Raw genomic sequence first — 23,864 nt, 5'->3', positions numbered from 1 at the left:
CTTCAGGACGTTTGTTCTTCATTTCTTATCAAATGTCTGGATTGTTTCTCCTCTCAGACTGATCTCAGAGTTTCTCTAATGGTTTTATGGAGCAGGAACAGATTGCCTGGTATAACTGTGTGTATGAAAGTGTCCTCTGATATCTTCACATTATTAATATTCAACAGCTCTGGATTATGATGCTGCTGTGATGCTGTAAATGCTCACTTTGTTCAGAGTGAAAAATACAATAATGAGACGCTCACACAAAAACACTTTCTCACACGGCTCAGACACGCTGCTAAAGACTGTGACGTCAGAGCTGACAAAGAAAACTCCTGATAACATGTCAGTTCAGGATGAGCCACTAGATGGAGGAGTTGCTCCTCAGACGAGACCACAGAGACAAATCACATGAGAGATTTTGGGCCCTATCACACACTCAGTGCAATGCAGCGCCAGACGCGACACAAGTGTGTTTTACTAGTTACAGCCTGAAGCATATTATAATGTGTCCAAAATCAGGTTAAAAGAGACGCTAGAGGAAGTTGTTTGTTTATTATTTGGTGCACTGTTTCAAATATACATAAAGTCTGTATTCCTCCAGAAGGCACTCAATATAATAAATATAATAAAATATGGAGAGACTCTTGAAACTCAGAGTTAGAAACTTTATTGATAACGGCAAGCAAATATACAGTAGTAAAGTGAGATGTGTGTCTCTCTATTAATGTTTTTTATGTTTCTGCAAACAAACATTAACAAAGCCATACATATTGGATTTTGTAAATTCTGACTCTGAAAGAGAGCAGAAGCTCAATTAATCATCAGTATTTTTTTTTTTTAAACACCAGAAGAACAAAAACACACTTGAAGAACCTTTAAAGTTCAGCGTTCTGCTTTAGATTTCAATACTTCCTGAAAAAGATGAATATATAAAGCCATTAATATATGTGACATACATTTATAACAGCAGAAACAGTTTGTGAGAAATGACATCATCAATCATGTACCTGATATGTGAATATGTGCTTGATCTCGTTCAGCTCTTCTGGATCTGATGTCATAAACCAGAATGATGACAGTAACCACGCCCACCAGAGCAGAGAGGACCAATCGGATCACAGCTTCAGTAGGACCACAACAGTGGACAGAGTCTGAGGAATAAACACATCAAACTGAGATCAGATCAGTCAATAAACACTAATAATAGCGCTGGCAGGTATGGAGTGAATTTCCCTCTGGGGTCCTTCGGTCCAAATGGACCCGACGCATTTAAATATATATATTTTTTAAATCATAGCTTCATCGGAATGGTCTGAAATTAGGTGACTTTTTTGGTACTTGGTATATGAACATCCAAAAAAATTGGGGACAGGATTTGAATAATCTAAGTGGTTGTAAAAAAAATTGTCACACTCAGGACCTTCAGGTCCAAATGGACCCGGATAGGAAATGAATGGGAAATTGGCAAAAATGTGAAAATACCGAGTTTTTTTGTGCGTACAATCTACAAATCAGCCGCGATCCAGAAAAAAAGCACACAACAGTGAAGGGGTGAATCTATAAAACATCAAGAGTGCAAAACAGACACATCCACACACACACACACACACACACACAAACACACTTTTATACATAAACAAACTAAAAATTTCAGATTTCATATGTGTTTTGCATTTTTAAAATGCTCAGTTTGTCCACCAGATGGCATCCATCTCATTTCAAAAATTGCTTTCATGAGGTCTAGGCTTGACTCTAAAATGAAATACAGCTTTAAAAAAAAAAAAAATGTTTTAATAATTTTCTATTATATTCAATGGGGGGGAAATTGGGGAGAAATGGGTCATATTTATTGCATAAATATTAATTATAAATCATAAAATTATCTCAAAACACCAAAAAAGAAAAGAAAAAATATTATAAAAAACAAGTAAAAAAAAATCATGATTTTCTTTTAATAAATATGAATCCCACCCCTCCGGCCCATTTGGACCCGAAGGTCCTGAGTGTGACTCTGAAACGAAGGACCCCAGTTAAACAAATAAATCCAGCATTTTGCAAACAAACTTGATCTGCCTAGCAAAGGAAAACTCGACTCGCAAACAAACAGAAATCAATGTGCAAATACAAAGGTCAATTTGCGAAAACACAGAGGAGTAACAAATATGTATTGTGTTTTACAAATATAAATAAATGAGCCAGAAAATATTTCACAATTAAATACAAACCATCCAACAAATTGCATGTAACCTTTGAACAAATATCAAATCTAGTGCACACAAATGCATATCTGTCTGTTATGATGGTGAGACACTTGACTTTTTATGAGATCTCTCGGCTCGATTGTCTCACAAATTTGTCGAGGCAGATTTTCTCACAAATGCAATTGAGCAACTTCCTCTTCTAAAACAGTAGATGGAGCTAAGATAGGGGATTAATTTAGCACTAGTCTCCTGGGAGAAGCACTGATTTGAAACGTGCTTGCATTACCCTACAGCTGAGAAAAATGAGTGGTGAACATGTGAGTTTCTGTCTTACTGTAGCTGTAATTAACCTTTTGCAAAAGAAACCCTGGAAATGGTTAATTAAATATCTAGACAGAAATCCACATTAGCACTATAGAAGCACTTCACACTCTCTAGGACAGTGTTTCCCAAACTTTTTTCAGTCGAGGCACCCTTTGAAAATGTAAAAAAAATTGTGGCACCCTACACTAGTGTTGTCACGATACTACTTTGATACTATACCTTGAAATTTATTGATTTTCAATACCACAGGGAATAACTGCCGTATATAGGCCTACTGTCATATAGATATTTTTTAATATTATCAATGTTTTTGTCCATCCATTTAAAGTCTAGGAAATCATTAATTTCTTCTGCAGAGATGACTTTACATGATGACATATTTAATTAAGGTTTTTATTCATAATTCAGCAAAACATTGCTCAATTACCATTGCAAATCTCACCTAAATGTTTGCTCACTCAGTGTAGGCCTATTTGTGTTTTAATATTGGGATAATTTAGTTATAATTGCACAAGATAGCTTGTTTTTAATATATTTTATAATGTAATAATTTCACAGTTAATCTCCAAATTAATGTATAAACAACATAAAGACAGTATATTTTAAATAATTGTTTAATGGCATCTTTTTTATGAATGAAGCCCAGTATCACTGATACCAATACTGCTACTGATGTCAGGAAATACACAGAAATTGAATAAAGTTATCAAACACTTTACAGTCTTCACTGCATAAATAATAAATTAAATATAGATGAATCCCTTATTAAAGCTACAAGCGTTCTTTAGTCAAGAGCAGTGAGTAATTTTCTCTGTTACTTGTTCTTTGATTCTGTTGTCACTGCTGCACTTGTTTATCTCACACGCGTCCCATCTTCTCACAACTCTAATTTAAGATTTTAACTAATTTAAGACTGCTCTCATGAGCATACTCAACAAAACGGACATTTTGTCATAACTGTGTGTTATTATTCGTTCAAGCACGAAAGAGAAGTCGATTCTGGCACGCGATGCGCGTCGTCCTGTGTCAGCAGGACATTCACAGACAGCGCGTTCTCTTTTGTCTTTTCGCGGTTGCATGGTTTAAAAGCATTTGCATGAATAAGAACGTGATTATATAATGTAAGGGTAGCCAAAGGATGACAGAAAAAAACGGATGCTGCGTTAATTGTGTTTAAATCTTTTTTAACGCGTAAAACTGAAAAACATTAATGTGTTTGTGAATATGCGGCAAGACGGACGTTGTGACAATGTTTCGTGTGTATTTGACCGTAAGCGCAACAAGCCATGAAAAAGAGGCAGCTTTATGTGTGGACGCTGGGAATGAAGCACGAGAATGAAATCATGAGGAACCCCCGCAATTCAACGAACGCGGAAAACTTATGAGTTGCATTTTTTATTATAAATTTGTGTGCATTATTTGTTGTTATTAGACGCTTCCGACGATGCGAGATTGATGATACATTTATTATTATTTTTTTTTACACATTTTAGCAATTTAAAAATGTTTAATGGAGTTTTTACACGGCACCCCTGCTCTCGCCAGAAGGCACCCCAGGGTGCCACGGCACCCCGTTTGGGAAACGCTGGGCTAGTGAATGCACCAGAGAGAAATGCACATTTCATTTCATAAGCAGAGCAGTCTGTTTTCTTTCGAAGTAGACATTTCAATATAGATATATTTTTCAGGTCCGTACAATTAATACAAAACGAAATTCACTTTAAAGAAAGGCTTCGTGTCTTCTGTGTAAGGTGTCTGTGAAAGTTTTAAAGCAGTCTTTTAGTGCCGCTTGAGCGGTCGCGTCTGTAACGGAGAACTGTCACGTCTGTATTTTCCTCATAAATGCGAACACGAAAAATAAAATAAAATGAATATTTTATGTTCTGTGGAGAGCCAACCCTTCTTCATTAGATTTGCGCAGTGTAATTCACAGAATTACAACAAAAAAAATCGTTGCCTCCTAAGTTAAAGATTTTTTTTTTGTCACACATGACTGTCGATTTCCCTAATATTAAATATAAAATGCATGTGTAGACTGATATTTTTCTAATGTCTGGACTCCTTTCTGGGAGGAGCCTATGGATAAACAGACGTTTCAATATTTTGGTATTAATGCATTTTCTGAGAATTTATATAATTATATAAGTTTTGACTGCAAGTCTGCAAATGTCATGTCCATAACGCTGGAATTCCCAAATTTTAAATAATTTATCCTCAACTAGTTTTGTGTTGTAGGTCTACATATTTTATAATGTTAATTTAACTTCAAATAATACTAATAGTAATTTAAAGATGTGGTAGCATTGGATCTGGACGGTATGGATAACGCTGGGAGTTGGAAGGGGTGTGTCGCGATTCTGCAGGTTCGTGGATCTGAGTGTCGCGATTTCGGTTTCATATCGCATATCGTTACAGCCCTAGTCATTTTAGAATGTTAACTTCTACTTCTGTATAGTTATTTTGGTGAAAGTAACTCAAAAGTAATACAGGAGTAATGTAACGCATTACAATTCTGAGACCGTAATATTGTAAGGTAATGAATTACTTTTAAATAACAGTAACAAGTAATATATAATGTATTACAGTTTGGAAGTAACTTGCACAACACTGATTATTTTGACCGCGTATTCACAACTACTTACCAACATCTGGCACACGTGACCTGATGCCAAACATCGCGATGTGTTCGGAATGAGACTTCTTCAACGCTATTTCCTACTGATACAATTCGCGTCTGTTATTGCCGCCACAGGTTGCGCCACAGAGTGACGCCAAGGGGCGCCTTCGGCGTCTGCTATGTGACGCCTCGGGCGCTTGACCATGCTTCCGTTTTTGACGCCTTGGGAGTGAGAATGGGTTGACATGCCGCTATGCCTATCAGAGAAAACTCACGTTCAAAAAACAATTTTGCACTGTTACTTACCAACTGGTGATTTCACACGGTGAACAAATTGACTTTGGCACAAAAACATTTTTTTGTGTCCAACAAATAATCTGTTATCACTATAAGCTTCCAAAAATCTAGCGCAATCAAATAACCTAAGCAAGGACGAGCCCCCAATTTGTTACGACCCTTGGCTCAAGGGAAGCAACAAAAACAAGGGACACACGCAAACCCAATTCTAAGCTCAAAAATAATGTTTATTTAACTATAAATGATAAGGCAAAATAATCAAATGAAAACAATCAAAGAAAATGAGAGTGTTTCTGTATTCATCAGCAAGATCAGTGTGTAAAGCAAGATGCAGGGTTGAGAATGTAATGCAGTGTTGAAGTTAAAATGTAAATGCAAAAAACAACAAAATACAAAGCAAGCAAACACCAAAGCAAAATCCAAAAGCAAAGTCCAAGACCAAAGTTCCCTCTCCCTTGGCTCAGTTGGTGATCTCTTAACGCCTCAGGCACAGTCACAGGTGTTTTCAGTTGACTGCAAATTGAGGTAATTAGTGGGCTCAGGTAACAAACTGCAATGCTCAAGACCAAAAGCAGAGGTCGTCACAGTCACGTTTATCAAAATAAAACTGATTAAAAAATTTAGACTCCACTTCATTGATAGTAGCTATACACTGTTAGCAATTGATGTAATTTCTACAGTAAATCTTACAATAATGTATTGTATTTGTGTTTTTACTGTAAGTAGCAATGCATCATGGGAAATTAATGGACAGTCCTGTATTATTATTGTAACTACACTGTATACGCGGAGTTTTACAATGGTTTTACAGCCACCGCGTTGCATCATGGAATCACCGCGGTTTGAATTTTGAATTTTTAGGCGGTTAGTTCTAAACGAACATTCTGGACGAGCCATCATTGACATTCAAGAAGAAGAAAGAAGAAGAAGAAAGAAGAAGCAAACATTCTGGGACGAAGGTAAGTTAACTTTACATTATGTAACTTACTGTTGCCCTTACATATGTATTTTTATAATACAGATATAACGTTATTAGTTCTGCTTATCTGAGTGGATGGTGACGGTTTCGTCTGCTTTGATTAGCTAACATGAAGTAAGCTGTCCCCTTGTGGTTTAGCTAAATTGGAAATAGGGCATGGTTGGGCAGAAATAGGTGCTTTTATGATAAGGTAGCTAACTTTATTAACGCGTCTCTTCCTCCATCAGTCATGTACTGGTAGTTGCTAACGTTAGCTACCACCTTGTTCATCACAAATTGATGCTATTTTTAATCTGCCTAAAGTAACGTCAACATGGTTCTTTCATTCTTTGGATGGATTGGCTAGCTAGCTCGACTGTCATTTAGGGCTGTCAACGAATATTCTAAATTCGAATATATATTCGAATAGTTTTAAAAACAGAATTTCGAAGGTGAAAAATAATATTCGAATGTGGAAAAACATGCCCGCGGTAGCAGAGGCACGGCTGTCTGCTTTCCAAATAGGCGTACTGCCTGGGATATTGCATGAATAAGGTAACGTTAACGTTAGGTTAGAGACAGCACATTTTTGCAGGCTCCCACTGGTTTGATTATTTACCGTTTCATGTCAAGGAAAAGTTCCATGTTTAACGTTAAGTTACCACAGCACAGCTCGCTCGGAGCGTTCAATGTCGGTTCTAAAACTTCAATTAATGTTAAGAATATTTGTTTCGATCACTGAATGAAGCCTGCTATATGTGACAAGAGTCGCAACCTTAAATTGCTTGCACAAAACTCTTGATCAGAACTCAACATTTGTTTATTGTTGTTGTTGTTCGTTTAAACTGTTATGCGCAGAGAGCGGTGAGGCCGAGACGAGAGTGCGAGCGAGCGAGAGTTCAGAGGTCTGCTCTACGGTCTTGGCCATTAGTTGATTTACTTGTTTTTGTGTAGGTAGTACGTTGTCAAATAGGTTTAAACTTAAATAAACTACCTATACAAGTAGTTATGTCTCTTTGTATTAATTTGTCCTGTATTTACGTAATGCGCGTCATTTACAAAATGCGCAACCAGATGTTAGAATATGTGGGTTTTTTTTTTTTGAGGGAATATTCGAATGTCATTTTTAAACAATTTTTCTGTTTGTAATCTAGCTAGATAAGGTTTCAAATCTTAAACTGAACTGCGCGCGTGCATCTTAGAAAAATTGTTTCCAAGTGCTTATCGTGAAAGGTCTCTTCTCAACTTTTTGCACTTGCTGAAAATCCGGTGTTCTGTGGAAAGTTTTTCATTGCGCTCTTGACTTCTGAGAAGAACGTCACGTCTGCCTCCTGTCAGTGAGTTGGTTAGTTAGCCATATAAAGGTAGTTTGTATGTTTGCAATCTTCTTATAACTGTTAAAGCATATATATTAAGTACAGATTTTATAACATTATCGTATATTTCTATCTTTTTTTTGTCCGTTTCGCTGTTTTGCCGAAAATTTTCAGACAACCACCACGTGTTGTGAGGGTGAGCTAGCTGCTAGCAATCTTCACATAGCAACAGTCCAAAATGTTTATTTGCAAGTTTAGCACATGTGGTAAGGAATTTAATAGAGTTTGTGAGTTTACTCAGCACATTAAGTTGCATAGTAATAGTGCTAATTACAGATATCAGTGTGGTGTGCCTGAATGCTCCAGACAGTATCTTAAAATTCCTGTACTTAAAGCTCACATATACAGAGACCACAAACCAGATGTTCCTTTGAGTAATAGTCAGCGACTGTGTACTCCTATACAATGTGACTTTTGTGCAGTAAGGTGTGAAACATCATCTTTACTAGTTTGTCACTTGAGGTCACATTTGCGTGAAGGGTTACACATTGAATGCCCATTTAGAGGATGTGATAGAAGGTTCTCTGTTTTGTCGAGTTTTGCATCCCATCTTTCTAAGAAGCACCGCAATGACAGTGTTGAACATGTAGAAAACCCCTCTAATGTAGAAAGACCTGTTGCCAGTGAATCAGTGAGTGAGTGTGAACCATCTAACGTTAATTATTCTGATGATGAGCAAGAAGTGCCTGTTGCAGTTGATGAATCCCTCTTTCTTCAGAATATCACACTTTTCTATCTAAAACTTCAGGCTAAACTACTATTGCCGGCTACTACAATACAAACGATTATTGAAGGATATCAAGATGTCCATCATGTCAGTCTGACAAATCTGCTTAATACCTTGAGTGAGAAACTAACTGTCCTTGGAATCCCAAAGGCCACAATTAGTAACATTATGGATGAAATGAGAAAAGACGATCTCCTCACAGCCTGTAACAGTGGGCCTTTGAGCACAGACCAGAAAAGAAAGACGGCTTTTAAAAAACATTTTAATTATGTTGAGCCGGTGCCTCAGTTATTAGGTATCAATGAGAAAGGTAAGGAATCGTTTGCCCATTATGTTTCTATTAAAGAAACATTGGCTGCACTTTTTAAAAGCAAGTCCATGCAGGAACAGTATGCAGCAACACGTTCCCAACCATCATCAGAGGGTATTTTCCAGGATGTAAATGATGGGAAGGGAGCTCAGTGCAACCCTTTATTTAAAGCGGAGCCATCTTCTCTTGGTCTTATACTTTATCAGGATGCATTTGAAGTGGTTAATCCACTTGGATCTTCTAAAAAGAAACACAAGATTCTAGCAGTTTATCTCACTTTAACAGACATTTTGCCTCACAACAGATCATCCATAGATCAAATGCAGCTTGTTCTCTTGTGTAAGGAGCAGGACTTCAAATATTTTGGGATGGACAAAGTATTTGAGCCCCTCATAAAAGACCTGAAAGCTCTTGAGGAAACTGGCATCGAGATAAATAATGGACAAATTGTCAGAGGTCGACTGTGTGCTATTTCGGGTGACAATTTAGGGTCTCACTGTATTGGTGGATTTGTTGAGAACTTTAGTGTGAGCCATTATTTCTGCAGGTATTGTGATATAAAAAGATCAAGTTTTGAGAGCTCTCCATTATTATGTGGCAGCAAGCGTACAGAACAGTCTTTTCTGAATCATCTACAAGAATTAGAAAACACTGGTACAAATTCTGAATGTGGTATCAAGTCAAACTCTCCGTTTAACCAACTGTCCTTCTTTCATGTTTGCCAGCCTGGATTACCCCCATGTCTTGGCCATGACCTGTTTGAAGGCATTGTTTCCTGTGACCTTAGTTTGTTGATTGGTCATCTAGTTGAGGAGAAACATTTCAACTATACACATCTCAACAGGTGCAAAGATCAGTTTAACTATCAGGGAAATGATGCTCAGGACAAACCAGCCGATGTTTCACCAGGTAGCCGAAGACTTAGTGGACATGCAGTCCAGAACTGGTGCTTCCTGCGTTTGCTCCCTCTCCTGATAGGAGATAGGATTAGGAATCCATGTGAGGATGCTGCCTGGCAACTTGTGCTGCAGCTCAGAGAAATTGTAGAGCTCATTTGTGCACCAGCAATCACTACAGATCAGGTTGCTTATCTTAAAATACTCATTGAGGAGTATATCTACTTTCGAAGGCAGCTCTTTCCCAATGAGCCTCTGAAGCCCAAACACCACTATTTACTTCATTATCCAGAGCTCATTACCCACTTTGGTCCCCTTATTCGCCTTTGGACTCTCAGGTTTGAGAGTAAGCACACATTCTTCAAAAGATGTGCTAGGAAGTTACATAATTTCAAGAACATCTGCAAGACTGTCGCAGAGAGACACCAGCTCTTCCAGGCATACTTGAGTGCAGGTGAAATGTTTCAGCCGAGTGTGTTGCTGGATAAAGAGATGACATTCTATGTAAATGACTACAGCGACAAAATCCAAGAGGCTGTTGTTAGTTTGCATTTTAAATCTAAAGATACAGTAGCATCTCACACAGTGACGGTGAAGGGCACATCATACAAAAAGGGCATGTTTATTTTGCTGGGGAAAACTGAAGAAGAGTTGGAGGTTGGCAAGATAGAGCTGATCATTGTGCACCATGGCTCTGTGACCTTTGTCTCAGAAGTATATCGTTTTGTTAAGTTGAGGGACATTGGGGTCTATAGTGTTTTGGGGACACCTCAAGAGCAGTTTGTTTGCATGAGGCATGATGATCTACTGGATTATTATCCTTTGCCAGCCTACACAATGTGTGACATTACAATGATCTGTCTCCATCACTCCTTTGCAGAGACATGGCTGCAGCACAGGAGGAACTCAGGAGGGCTGTCTCGGCAGTACTTCCGGACCTCCCCGCAGACACACTAACTACCTTGATGGCAGGCCTGGAGGAACTTGGTGTGGAGAACAAGGAGGACATGAGCCTTCTAAGTGAAGAAAATATTCTGCCCTTTCTCCGTGTGGTCCAGTCTAGAAAGCTTCTCCGTGCCTTTTCATCTCAAGGTAACCGTAGGTTGGGTGGTTCGGGTTCTATGGGTGGTTCCGGGATGGGGGTGGTCGTCTGCATGGAGTGACACAAGGCACTTTTATCCTTCATCCTATTTAATGATTTAACTGTTTTTAATTCTAAGTATATTAGGCTACACATTGAAATGTTCACAGTTGAACTTGTAAACCTAGGGTGCGTTTGTAAATTCACTCCGAACACGCTCTGCTACACTCTTGACGGTTCGGAAACTGCGCTCAGAGTTAATTTATGAACGCACCCAAAATCTCTTAACTATGCGATCTCTAGACTACTTTTATGGTGCCACTCCCATCATTGCTCCACCATCATAGCCTCTCTGCCATAGCCACCCCATCATACCCGGTAAAAATGTATTGATTTTGTAGCCTTACTAGCCTATTTCATGAACTATGCCCTGAGTGTGGTTTGTGTTTTGTAGCTTATTGTGTTATTTGAATTTAGGATTGTGTAAGTATTCCAATATAATTGTGATGATGGTGTGATTGTTTTTTAATATATATATAGGGTATGATTGTGGCGTGATGTATTAACTGATGTGTTTGGCAGATTGTGAAATCCACTTTCATTTTGTGCCCTAAAAACTGCAACATCGATGGCCAAATGGAATTCCCATCCTGGTCACCAATCTAAATTTTTTTTAAGCGTGACATGATGTGACCTTGGCTGTCAGGTGGCTTTCTACAGTTGTTTTTTGGGGCTACCACAACAAAAAGTTTGAAATAAATGAAAAATGAATGGTTTTATTTTATAGAAAATATGATTGGTGTTTAAATACACCATAATATGTCTGGATCATAGGGGTCTAATGGTAAATATTTTTTCAGGTTCCTTCTCAGCCCTATCTCCTCCTGGCTCTCCACAACTCTCCTCAACCCTGTCCCCCGTGGGAAGTCCACAACTCTCCTCACCTGAGACACCCCGAAAGTCCAACCCAATGCCCTCACCACGCTCACCATGGCCTGTACATTTTAAGGTGGGGTGGGTCTTGGCAATTCCTAAAATATATTTCTATTTTAATCGATAGAGATCCACCGATGGCAAAATTCTGGGCCGATGCCGATGTTCAAAATAGCAATGTGGCCGATGGCAATGGCCGATATTTGTTTTTTCTAAGATTTTGTTATAAGATTGGACACGTTAAAAATAAAAATGAAAACAATAATACATGGAATAGAATGGGTTGGGTAAGCTACGTTTTGTACATTATTGGTATGACGTAAACATCAGCCACTGTCTTCGGTGAATGCCACTTTGTTGGACCGATTCGCCTTATTCACGTCGTAGCCATGTTAACCTCAGCCTCGCTTTCGTCTTCAAAGTGACGCAGCGAGAAGCCTGTCTATGATCAGGAATTCCTAGGTGCGTTCGTGTAGGATGCTGGGGCCGTGAGGAACATATTATCAACTCTCCTAGGTATGCTTTTGTGGACAGTTGATGCTTCACTTAGGCCCATTTCCCCCATATCACAAAATATTAAATATTATATTTATTGCAGATGGACTGCAACTTACCTGCTTACACAGCGAGGTGTAATGTTGGTGACGTATGCCTAGCCTACATCAAAGAGAGAGCGAGAGATAGAGATTAAAATACTGAGCGACAGGGTTCTGTAAAAGCATCTATTGCAGGCTATATTTTGGATCACAAACATAACGCAGAACTTAGCCTAAGGTACCCCATTTCCCTGTGAGTTCATTTCTTGCTTTGTACTATTGTTGGGAGTGACGAGGATTAGATAAAAATTCATATAGCCAACTATTCTAATCGCGTTCAGGCATCTCAATTCTCTTTGACAAATCCTGGAAAAAAACATCTTTGGAGCCACTTAACTCGCTACGTTCGATCGTTTTTGACAGACCACTTAGTGGAACTCTCAACAACTGGCTACAGACAGGCCTCTTAGATGTCTTAGATTACATTTTTAATCACTGCTTCGTTTGAGTCTGATGCTGAAATTGACTATAAATGCACCCTTAAAAGTTTATATCCTTGTATCCTTCTCTCTTTTTTTTCGCCATTTTCTGTTTGCATCCTTGAAGGTTAACTGGGAGAAGATGACGTCAGAGATCCAGTCAGCCATTGCAAATTCTACTAGACCGAATCCTGCTGCCAGAAGAGCGATGGTCAGAGAGCTTGTCGATCAAATGAAGGTGCACAATCCAAATCCAAATAGAGGGATCTGTTTGAAAGTTGTAAACGATATAATACAGAAGTACCCTACATGTTTTGGGGATGTGGATGATGATGAAAATACAGCTGGGGCATCGCTCGTCCAGCAAGTAAAAACCAGAATCGAGCACGTCAATCGAAACAACACATTGGCACGGTTAAGGAAGAATAAGCACAGCAATCGTCAGGCGATGACAAATGGAAGAGGTCCTGTTGATCAATATGGATGTGTCCGATGGGCACCTCAAGAATTCCCCTCAGGGGAGACTGATGAAACCCTACAAGAGATGAAGACTCAGATGCAGCAGCTATATGCCCAGGTAGGAATAGTGGGAATTATATTTAGGCATCTTTAGGCACAAACCTATATTTTATTTTTGAATATTGATGCATCCAAATTTTGACCCCCCCTAGGAAGGAATGTCAGGCATGGAGAGAGGAGCGCTTCAGAGATGGCTTCAGAGAACCTACGTTCTCCAGCGTTGTGATCTCAATGCTGACCCTCCACACAGCGTCTCAAAAATTAAGGATGACTGGCCCTTTCTCTTCTCCTTGAAGGGCTTGTTCTCGCATTTCAGTGAGCTGACCGGAATTCCTATCCAGGAGAAGCTGCCAGCTGCCATAGACAACAGGAGTCAGAACATCATAGAGTACTTCCAACAGCAGAAGACACCAGGAGTGGGGAAGGTTCTGGAAGCCTACAATGAAGAGAGTGGCAACAAAGCTATCTGCACCATCATGTGCCTGCTTGCTCACTTCAAGGAGGGGGATGGTATCTTCCTTATGGCTGATGTGAGTATAACTTGCAGTGCATATACATAAATTAACCATTCCTGTTATTCTCTGTCCTGCTATTTTGTAATTGTTAATTACCAGAAATAAGTCACCAGCCCCATCCTTTGCTATTGACACTTTGCACAAGTTATTCTAATATTCCATAGACTCTGAACAGCCTGAGTATCAGCCATTGCTTCCTGCCATGTAGTTCATAAAATAATTTTAATTTACTGTTTTATTGACATGGCATCAATATTTAAAAAAAAATATTTGCCATGTGCAGCTGTTTCTACATTTGGCACCATAAATTGAAGCTGATTTCCCCCTTGGTGTTGAGTAGAACATTACAGCTTTTGGGGCAAGTTTTCTTTGTCGTTGTTAACTCAACTTAACCATGGTTAACTAATGGTTTTTATTCTCCAGCCCTCTGCCACAGCTGCCGATATTGAGAGAGCTGTCACCCTGCCAAGCACACCTCGATTAGTTGTACCAGGTATAATCTTCCCTTATTTTGTTGAAGTTAATTCTTTAATGAATTCACGTGGTTGAGGGAGGACTGTTGCGCCTAAAAAATGTATTTCTTTGAGTTGTTGATGGAGGGTGCGGGGGTCAAAGGAGATAATAATGTTCAAGTGGAGGTGTGCGAGTCTTTCTCCACTTGAACATTAATGAAGTCATGTAGGTGGCAATAGTGTGTTATGCAGCTTTAAGTTATCATATTGTTAATGGGTTTCAGGAGAGATACTGCGCGGCGCAGACACGTGGTTTATGTCCATGGAAGGAGCATGTGTTATGGGGCCCCACAGCAACCTCCTGCATGGATTGGCAGCAGTCTTCGCTGCTTACTATGTCTTCAACTTGCAATATCCGGCAGAAGCCGCAAGCACACTTTAATTCATTCAGAGGTGAGTTTAAACATGGCACTGTCATGAAAACGATCATAGCAATTATGGAGGTATATTTGATTTAAATCAACCGAACGCCTGTGACAGTGCGATTTGCTCATTTTAGTTCACGCGATCGTTTCTCAGCAGGTTTAATGGATTATTTAAAAAAAGGTAAATATAGTTTCAGTGTGAACTTAAAATACAATTGTGCATTATTTCATTAAGTTTGTATACTTTTATGAAATGAAATGCACAATTGTATTTTAAGTTCACACTGAAACTATATTTACCTTTTTTAATATAATCCATTAAACATTCTGAGAAACGGTCGCGTGAACTAAAATGAGCAGTATACATATACAAGACATATACAAGAAATATTCATCATGTGTGCAACTCTCATTGGATGAATTCACGTACTGATTTGCGGATGTGAAAAATTTCTCCACAACTTCACATTTCTTGATGCGGGTGTGTAAATGCGTTTTGCACCATATTCACTGCAGCAATTGTATCAAAAATGTGATCGAGTTTCTTAATTTGTAATATGTGGAATATGATTTGTGAACCTGCAATGAAGAATTTGAGAAGGTGTAACTGCTGTGTTGTGTTTGTGGGAGAGAAAAAAGTCTACAAGTTTGCTCTTAAAACATTTCTCTCTTTGACTTTAAATTTACTCATGCACATGTGTGGCTTTTCTCTACAACTACAAATCGCACTGTCACAGGCGTTCAGTTGATTTGAATCAGATATACCTCCATAAGCAATGACTTGATATATGAAGGGATCTTAATCAATGTTTATAACTTTTCTGTAATTGACATTTTTTGTTACAGTTAGGGTTGTCAGTAAGTCACCCCGGCCCACTTAATACAACGACATATTACTTCGTATTTAGAGTGATCAGATTTTACACATTGCTTTGCAAGTATAAGAAAAAACTCAAATTATGCTATCCAATTTAGTGAGAAAGGGATGAGTGAGGAGAGGCATGAGAGAGGAGAGGGGATGGGGAGAGAGGGTTGACGATCGCACAAACAGACACTCACTCAATCTCTCACAGGCACACACTCAGGGGTTAAAGTATTCCGGCACCGTGCCGGATCTCCGGCGTGACACGGTTGTGAAGAAATTTTCATCAGGATGGAAATTCAGAAAGGTTTATCATTTTTGAGTTCCCCAAAACCTATGGCAGCTCTCACATAAAAAAAACAAAAAAAAACGTATTTAGCAAATCAGAAGCAGAGTAGGGTGGGGACTTGTGTTTGATAGCTATAACAACGTGCAGCTATCCAACAAGATGAAAGTTTTCTCTGTCTCGCAGATGTGTGATGTGCGAGTGCGTGGAAAAATAGAACCAATTCCTATTTTAAAGCATGCGTGCGCCGGGTCCGCGCTGCCCACGTTCCTGGTGTAGCCAGAATCGCTGACATCAGTTGAATCTATGAGTCGGTAGAATTCAGCGTAATACGCGCGTGTAGAGGCCCGGTGTAGCTCGGGTGTTAGAATCACGGTTTAGAGATCTTTCTATTTGTAAACAATGCTCATGAATTTAGACCTGAAAATAGGCCTACCCCTCCGCATCTAATAGTCTGCTCCTTCGGGAAATGGCTGAGATAATTATGAAAGTAAATTTAATGAAAATAATCATTTAAAAATATACAGGCCTATATAAAATAAGAAATCATATTTTACAGATGCAAAGCTTTTAAAGGGAGATGCATCACGGTTTCAGCCCAATTTCTATCCGATGAACAACACTCCACCCGGTGCACTCGAATCGCAGACCCTTGCATCGATCGTGCCAAGCCACAGACACATACACACAGACAGACACATACTCATATAGCCTACAATGACTCAGTCTCACACACACACGCACTCATTCATTCATAAAGATCCCTTAATGTTTCATGTCATGGTTATGACCATGTTATAGTCTTAAATGTCACCTGATAAGTGTGTTTTCCCCCCTGTTTTCAGAGCCTTTTGCGGCATAAATCCCCAGACGGGCAGCAAGGCAGAGAAAAAACGAGGGCTGAACGCACCAGTTTGCACACTTTTGAGGAAACTGCTGGATTTTGAATTGGTGGGCAGGGGACATTAGTGGGCAGGGGACATTAGTGGGCAGGGGACATTAGTGGGCAGGGGACATTAGTGGGCAGGGGACATTGGATGACATTAGTGGGCAGAGGACATTAGAGGACATATGTTTGACAACGCATGTTCAACCAGTTTGGTACAGTAATAAATTGTTTGTTTGTGCATTGTGAACTCTGTTTTCTCATCAGTTTTAAGAGAAAATAAAAATATATTTGAAAAAAAAATACTAAGTGTTTTGTTTTTCTTTACAGAAGTCTGAAAGAGGACATTTATCCAAGTTACAACATCTAATTGTAATATTTACAATATTCTGTCCTGTGAAATTACAGGAAATTCCTAAAATTACAGGAAATTCCTGGCTACTGAGTTGCCGTAAATATAAAATTTTGCTGTAATATTTACAGTATTTGATCCTGTAAAATTACAGTAAATTACATTAAGTACAGTACCTTGTTGTAGTTATTTTACAATAACACTCCTGTATACTGTTTACAGTAAATTTACGGCAACTATTAGCCAGGAATTTCCTGTAAAATTACAAGAAATGTCTAACAGTGTAGGCTTATGTTGAACTTTATTCTTGTTCAAACAGACGCTGTATGAAGCAGTAGCTACATAAAGTATTGAATGAAAATGTCTCTGAAACATCTGTGTATTTGGCAAATATTGCATTTATTTATTTCACTTCAGCTGTGGTAAAGTATGCAAACACCACGTGAGATACTGGAACCAGAAAGTGTCCGACTTCACGTCTCTGTTTGGAGCTCCTCCCTCTGGCACTCGCAACTCTCGCCGATAGGTTACATCCAGCCGCAGCCGATGTCCAACACACCTAATGACATGAAACGTGACCAAGACAAGACCAAATCGTGACAACTACTAACAATCACAAAAACACAAAACAATTACTTAACCTTAAATAAAATGAAAATGTAAAAAAATTAAAAATAAAGACTGATTAAAAATATTAGTAAAAAATATAATAGTATCTCAGTGATACTTAAAATAACACTGGTTATTGAGTTTGAGTCGTGCAGGATAAATGTTAATACAAAATGTTTAATGTTAGTTTAAGACTCACTAAAATAACATTTTAACTTCTCAACTTCACGGGACACTTCTGATAATAAACCGACTGAACAGGATCTATTAACGAAGCAGTTTTGAAGAGTTTTTCTTTTCATATTCGTGGAGCGAAACGCAGGTTGAAGAAAATGTAGTTTTGCTATGTTTGTGTTTCTGGCGTATGGTTGGTGAGTTTTAAATGTGTTTTTTTATTTTTCCATTTTGGTACCATATGATAAATTACTTGTTAAAATAGAGAAGATTAATATTGACTGTTATTCTCATATAGAAATAATTAAACTATATTTTACCTGTCAGATCAAGTTTGAATTCAGCTCTACTCTCAGTTATTATGGATTGATTAAATAAAACAATATAAATATGAAGCCCGGATACTCAATAGCATTAGTTTTAGTGTGACAGTAAATATTAAAGTAAAAGTGTCTTTTTTAATTATTGTTCCATTTCTAAATCTATTTCTCTTTTCTTTTATCATGAAAAGTCTTTGTGCTGCTGCAGAATATTATTAATTTCACATTTAAATGATTAAAAGTATTTTAGTGAAGCTTCATCAAACCAACATCAAGAGATTTTAAAGCTTTAATCTGTGAAAAACTCTGTTCTTCAGGAGTGTTTGGAGATAATGGTGTTTGGTCAGTGTCAGTGATGGAGGGAGATTCAGTCTCTCTAAACTCTGATCTTACTGAAATAAAGGATGATGATGTGATTCAGTGGAGGTTTGGAGATAAAAACACATTAATAGCTGAAATCAATGTAACGGCCGACAGAATCACTGTATATGATGATGTTCTTGATGGGAGATTCAGAGACAGACTGAAGCTGGACAATCAAACTGGATCTCTGACCATCACAAACACCACAACTGAACATGCTGGAGTTTATGAACGACAGATCAATGGTGTGAGAAAGAGGTTCGGTCTCATTGTCTACAGTGAGTTTATTATTGGTTTCCTTTTTTTATCACTTTGAAGTAGAAATATCCTAAATTTAAAAAAAGACTTTCAGCTAAGTAAAAAAAAAATATATATATATATATATATACAATTGGCATATTTTGCTAGTTACATTTAGCGGTATGGCTCTGTTCTAATTTCCCCATCCTTTTCATGAGCTCCATGAAAAGCCAAGACAGGGAACAGCAGCTTCTGGGGACAACTTCCCATACTTTTACTGGGAGAGCAACACAAATCCCCCCTGAGAACACAGCATCCATCAATGACAACCAAAGGACATTGATTAAGTTAAACGCAAGTTAAAGGATGAGCTGGGGGAGGAGGTGGGTTGGAAAGCAGTGTGTAAGCATGCAGGAAGACTGAGGATACGTTTAAGTAAGTCACCCTGTTTGAAAGTTGCCAATTGATTGTATGAATCAGATCAGCTGATGTGGGAGGGGTTGGATTTTTTTCCAATCAGCTGATTGACTACATGGCCTGCCTGAACTAGAGCAGAATCCTTTATTTTTCAATTGTAAAATATTAAATCTAAGATACACAATCATTTTTGACATTTGCTTTCCAACCTTATGAACACTTTTCTTTTTGGATTAATTTTTCTGATACTGGCATCTCTGTGTATTTTTTTTTTATAAATCTGAAAATCACACACTCCCTCAGCAGAAAGTATGATTTACTGTGATGTTTCTAATCTTTCTCAGCTCGTCTGCCTGTTCCTGTCATCATCAGTAACTCTGCACACTGTTCTTCATCTTCATCATCATCATCATCATCATCATCATGTTCATTGGTGTGTTCATCAGTGTTGAATGTGAGTGATGTGAATCTCTCCTGGTACAAAGGAATCAGTGTATTGTCCAGCATCAGTGTGTGTGATCTCAGCATCAGTCTCTCTCTACCTCTGGAGGTGGAATATCAGGATAAAAACACCTACAGCTGTGTGCTGAATAATCCCATCAGCAACCAGACCACACATCTGGACATCAACACACTCTGTCACACATGTGCAGGTACCACAGCACTGCTGATATTAGTTGATGTCAGCGCTGATATTAGTGTTTATTGACTGATCTGATCTCAGTTTGATGTGTTTATTCCTCAGACTCTGTCCACTGTTGTGGTCCTATTGCAGCTGTGATCCGATTGGTCCTCTCTGCTCTGGTGGGCGTGGCTACTGTCATCATTCTGGTTTATGACATCAGATCCAGAAGAGCTGAACGAGATCAAGCACATATTCACACATCAGGTGCATGATTGATGATGTCATTTCTCATATAACTGATTTTGCTGTTATAAATGTATGTAATAATGGCTTTATATATTAATCTTTTTCAGGAAGTATTGAAATCTAACTTTAAAGGTTCTTAAAGTGTGTTTTTGTTCTTATAGTGTTTTTTTATTATAATATATATTGATTATTATTTGAGCTTCTGCTCTCTTTCAGAGTCAGATTTTACAAAATCCAATATGTATGGCTTATATGACAGAAACATAAAACAAATAATTAGAGAGACACACAGATCTCACTTTACTACTGCTGTATATTTGCTGTATGAATTTTCTTGCCTTTATCAATAAAGTTTCTCACTCTGAGGTTCAAGTGTCTCTCCATGTTTTATTACATTTAATAATGTAATTTTTATAATTTTATAATCAAAATAATCACATTTTATTATTATATTGAGCGCCTCCTGCAGGAATACAGACTTTATTTATATTTTAAACAGTGCACCACATAATAAACAAACAACTTCCTCTTCTCCTTTAACCTGAGAAAATACTGATTTGAGACACATTATAATATACTTTGAGATCACAGTGAAATTCATAAACGCAACACATCGGTCCTCCATTTCCTCCAACAGGCAATGATAAAGTCTATAAAGTGCATTTGCTATTTAAACAACACGAAAATGAAAACTACGTCACACTGAATCTAGCAGAACACACTTGTGTCGCGTCTGGCGCTGCATTGCACTGAGTGTGTGATAGGGCCCAAAATCTCTCATGTGATTTGTCTCTGTGGTCTCGTCTGAGGAGCAACTCCTCCATCTAGTGGCTCATCCTGAACTGACATGTTATCAGGAGTTTTCTTTGTCAGCTCTGACGTCACAGTCTTTAGCAGCGTGTCTGAGCCGTGTGAGAAAGTGTTTTTGTGTGAGCGTCTCACTATTGTATTTTTCACTCTGAACAAAGTGAGCATTTACAGCATCACAGCAGCATCATAATCCAGAGCTGCTGAATATTAATAATGTGAAGATATCAGAGGACATTTTCATACACACAGTTATAGCAGGCGATCTGTTCCTGCTCCATAAAACCATTAGAGAAACTCTGAGATCAGTCTGAGAGGAGAAACAATCCAGACATTTGATAAGAAACGAAGAACAAACGTCCTGAAGAGAGTTACAGGAGAGAGCAGAGACAAACACTCACAGGATCTCATGACAAGATCAGACTGTTGCTTTAAGATGTTTTTAAAATGTTATTGGTCAATTTATTTCTGTTACAAATGATGTCATTGACTTACAGGAAGTTGAGGCCTACTGGAGCTCAAAGTGAAAATGATCAAAGTGTGAAATCATCATCCAAAATAGAGTTAGATGATCACATGCATTAACACTGAATAAATAGGCAGATATTTTAACTGATTATAGAGTTGCACTTCACTTTACTACAGAGCAGCTTCACATCAGCGCGTCTGTCATTTTATTACTGAACCTGTTTTGAAGAGTTTGTCTTTTCATATTTGTGGACTAAAACCGCTGAAGATGTTTCACACTGTTTTACTCTGCTTGTGTTTCTGGCGTCTGGATGGTGAGTTTTAAATGTGTTTTTATGACTTCAGTTGTTTCTGTTCTGGTAACATGTAATAAATGTCTGGTTAAGTTAGTCAGAGAGGATCAACATTCACTGTTACAGGACAGTACTGATAGGGGGGAATACAAATTATAAGGGTGAGCAAACGCAAACCAAACAGAAAACTCCAGATTCGGCAGGTGACAAAAGTTATTTATATACGCTGTTTATTCCAGAAATTCCTCCAACATGTAATCCTGTAAACAACTGCTATAGAGCACAACAACATTTACGAAATCCACTAAAGACAGAAAAAAAACACTTGCATACAAGTATATCCATATATATAATAATTAAAAAAAACAGTAAAACTTACAGTTAGTAGAGTTGGACGCGTCGAAATTTCACTGAATTGAACCGCAGTAAATGTTCTTTCCACTCATTTGTGATTTTTTTCTCAAGTTTTTCTCAAAAGCGAGTTTTATCATGTGGTATTAAAGGCACACTATGTACGATTTTTGGATCAAAATATTAAAAACCACTAGAACAATGCTATATATTTGTTGATTTGTGTACTTACATTATTCCAAATGTTTCTAAGAATATTTAAATCCAGAGAAATAAACAGTTTTAACCACGACATGGACCGTGCGTCGCCTATCAATGACATCATACCCGCGCTACCCTCGATATCCAGTTATGTTTTGTAGAAACCATGGAAACACCAAACAAACAAAAAAACAGTGAGTCAGTGTTGCCAATTTAGCGATGTTGTCTTTCTCCCCCCTATAGCGACTTTTTTCATAAAATCTCACCTAGCGACTTCTTGGACAAACCTTATATAGTTCCCGAGACTCGCTAGTATGATGTCATCTAACGACATTTAGTGAACAGTTTTAGATACTGTCCATTGACAGCCGTTCGCAACAGAGCAATGAAGTCCGACTGGTGCCGATGGTTCAGAAAACAACGCAAAAACAGACGGACGACGCACAACAACGGCCCGATGATGGACGACCGTCAGCTCGGTGTGTCCCGGGACTTTTAGCATTAAAGGGAGAAGCTGTCCACCCTGTTACAATCCAGTGTGTGGCATAACAGGGTGGATGTTTTAACCCCTTAAGTGTCACCCCCCCTTTTGATAATGGACATTAAAATGCACTATACAAACCTAAATGGTTGTAATTCAAAAATGCTTTGAAATATATAGACCTACGTTTGGTCTTGTTTTAAAGAAAACAACCAGCAGATTATTACTTAAGTGAAAGCACTTCAAAAAATTAAAGTATGAAAAAGTTATGGAAGTTTAAATTTACAGTAAATCAAATATACTTTATTAATATATTTTTTAATATAAAATGAATATTTTACAAAATATTTTTTACTATAAAATTACTATAAAATGAAAGCTATATATCTAACCAAGTTGTGCTCCAAATTTGAAGTTGATATCACAAAAATTGAAGTTCCGATGAGATTTTGTTTAGGCGTAGTACCAAAAATAGCCACTGGGTGCCATTGAATTCCATTGAATTGAATTGTCTGCATTCTGCCATAACAAATTAATACATTTCTATCCAAATATCACTGTTGTCACTAAAAATGGAACCTTGAGACTCAGACCTTTCTGACAATATGTGCTTTGTCAAGATTAGAAAAGGTTTTGATAAAAGATTATGAAATATGATGCCCAAAAGGGGTGGAGCCTCATACAAAAATACTGTTTCTATGGTAACGCAACTTCCAATTTCAAAACGGTTTTCACAGGATGAAATCTGAGTTTGTAAGCTTTCAAATGATACCTAATTTATGATAACTACTAAAATATGTGATGTAATAATAATAAAAAAATAATATATATATATATATATATATATATATATATATATATTATACTTTTTAGAGGACTTTTTACTTTACTTTTTAAAATATTATTTAATCTTTTTTTATTGACAAATACTAGATTATGTTTTATTATGAACTTTTAGCATTAAAAACCAAAGTTTCAATTATTAAAAGTGTGTGCGTCGACTTTTTGTGACAAAGGTCAGAAACTCCTGTTATGACGTAGATTTTTTGAGGCGCACTCTTGTCATAAATTCATATATTACTGTTCCTAAATGATTTGTAATAAAAAAACAGCGCTAAAATATCTATTTAGGAGTCTTAGACCTTCCCAACGATATATAGTTTGTCATGATTAAATTAGGATTTAATAGTAATATACTGAAGTAAAGTTATTTGTCCCGCTAGCAGGACGGTGACACTTAAGGGTAATATAG

General features: G+C 37.8%; 2 protein-coding genes and 1 long non-coding RNA gene across 3 annotated transcripts in view; all 3 read left to right on the top strand.

Moving 5' to 3' along the window:
• The window catches only part of LOC143736355 (uncharacterized), a 169,974-nt gene extending 149,937 nt beyond the window's left edge, over positions 1–20,037 (top strand). The window contains exons 6-8 of the mRNA XM_077227092.1: positions 18,468–18,761; positions 19,485–19,793; positions 19,886–20,037. Coding sequence (XP_077083207.1) covers positions 18,468–18,761; positions 19,485–19,793; positions 19,886–20,037 — 755 coding nt within the window. The remainder of the gene's footprint in view (positions 1–18,467; positions 18,762–19,484; positions 19,794–19,885) is intronic.
• Positions 6,343–14,572, top strand: LOC143735546 (uncharacterized). The gene is made up of 3 exons (XR_013203214.1): positions 6,343–6,383; positions 14,178–14,247; positions 14,491–14,572. It is a non-coding gene; the product is annotated as an uncharacterized LOC143735546 (long non-coding RNA).
• Positions 10,657–13,799, top strand: LOC143736291 (uncharacterized). Its single transcript, XM_077227034.1, has 4 exons — positions 10,657–10,783; positions 11,633–11,769; positions 12,848–13,297; positions 13,392–13,799. Exons 1-4 carry the CDS (start codon positions 10,657–10,659, stop codon positions 13,797–13,799), a joined length of 1,122 nt encoding a protein of 373 aa, XP_077083149.1.
• Positions 20,038–23,864: the final 3,827 nt, after the last annotated feature.

Source organism: Siphateles boraxobius, unplaced genomic scaffold, assembly GCF_051911475.1.
Source record: "Siphateles boraxobius isolate OS27281-9 unplaced genomic scaffold, OSU_SipBor_1 13, whole genome shotgun sequence".
Lineage (NCBI taxonomy): Eukaryota > Metazoa > Chordata > Actinopteri > Cypriniformes > Leuciscidae > Siphateles > Siphateles boraxobius.
This window is presented reverse-complemented; position numbering and strand designations above follow the sequence as displayed.

Excerpts from the sequence above, each read along its gene's own strand:
- LOC143736291 (XM_077227034.1), top strand. The coding sequence starts at position 10,657 with ATGGCAGGCCTGGAGGAACTTGGTGTGGAGAACAAGGAGGACATGAGC. Across the intron at positions 11,770-12,847 it reads CACCACGCTCACCATGGCCT|GTTAACTGGGAGAAGATGAC; the intron begins GTACATTTTAAG and ends GCATCCTTGAAG. Across the intron at positions 13,298-13,391 it reads TGCAGCAGCTATATGCCCAG|GAAGGAATGTCAGGCATGGA; the intron begins GTAGGAATAGTG and ends GACCCCCCCTAG.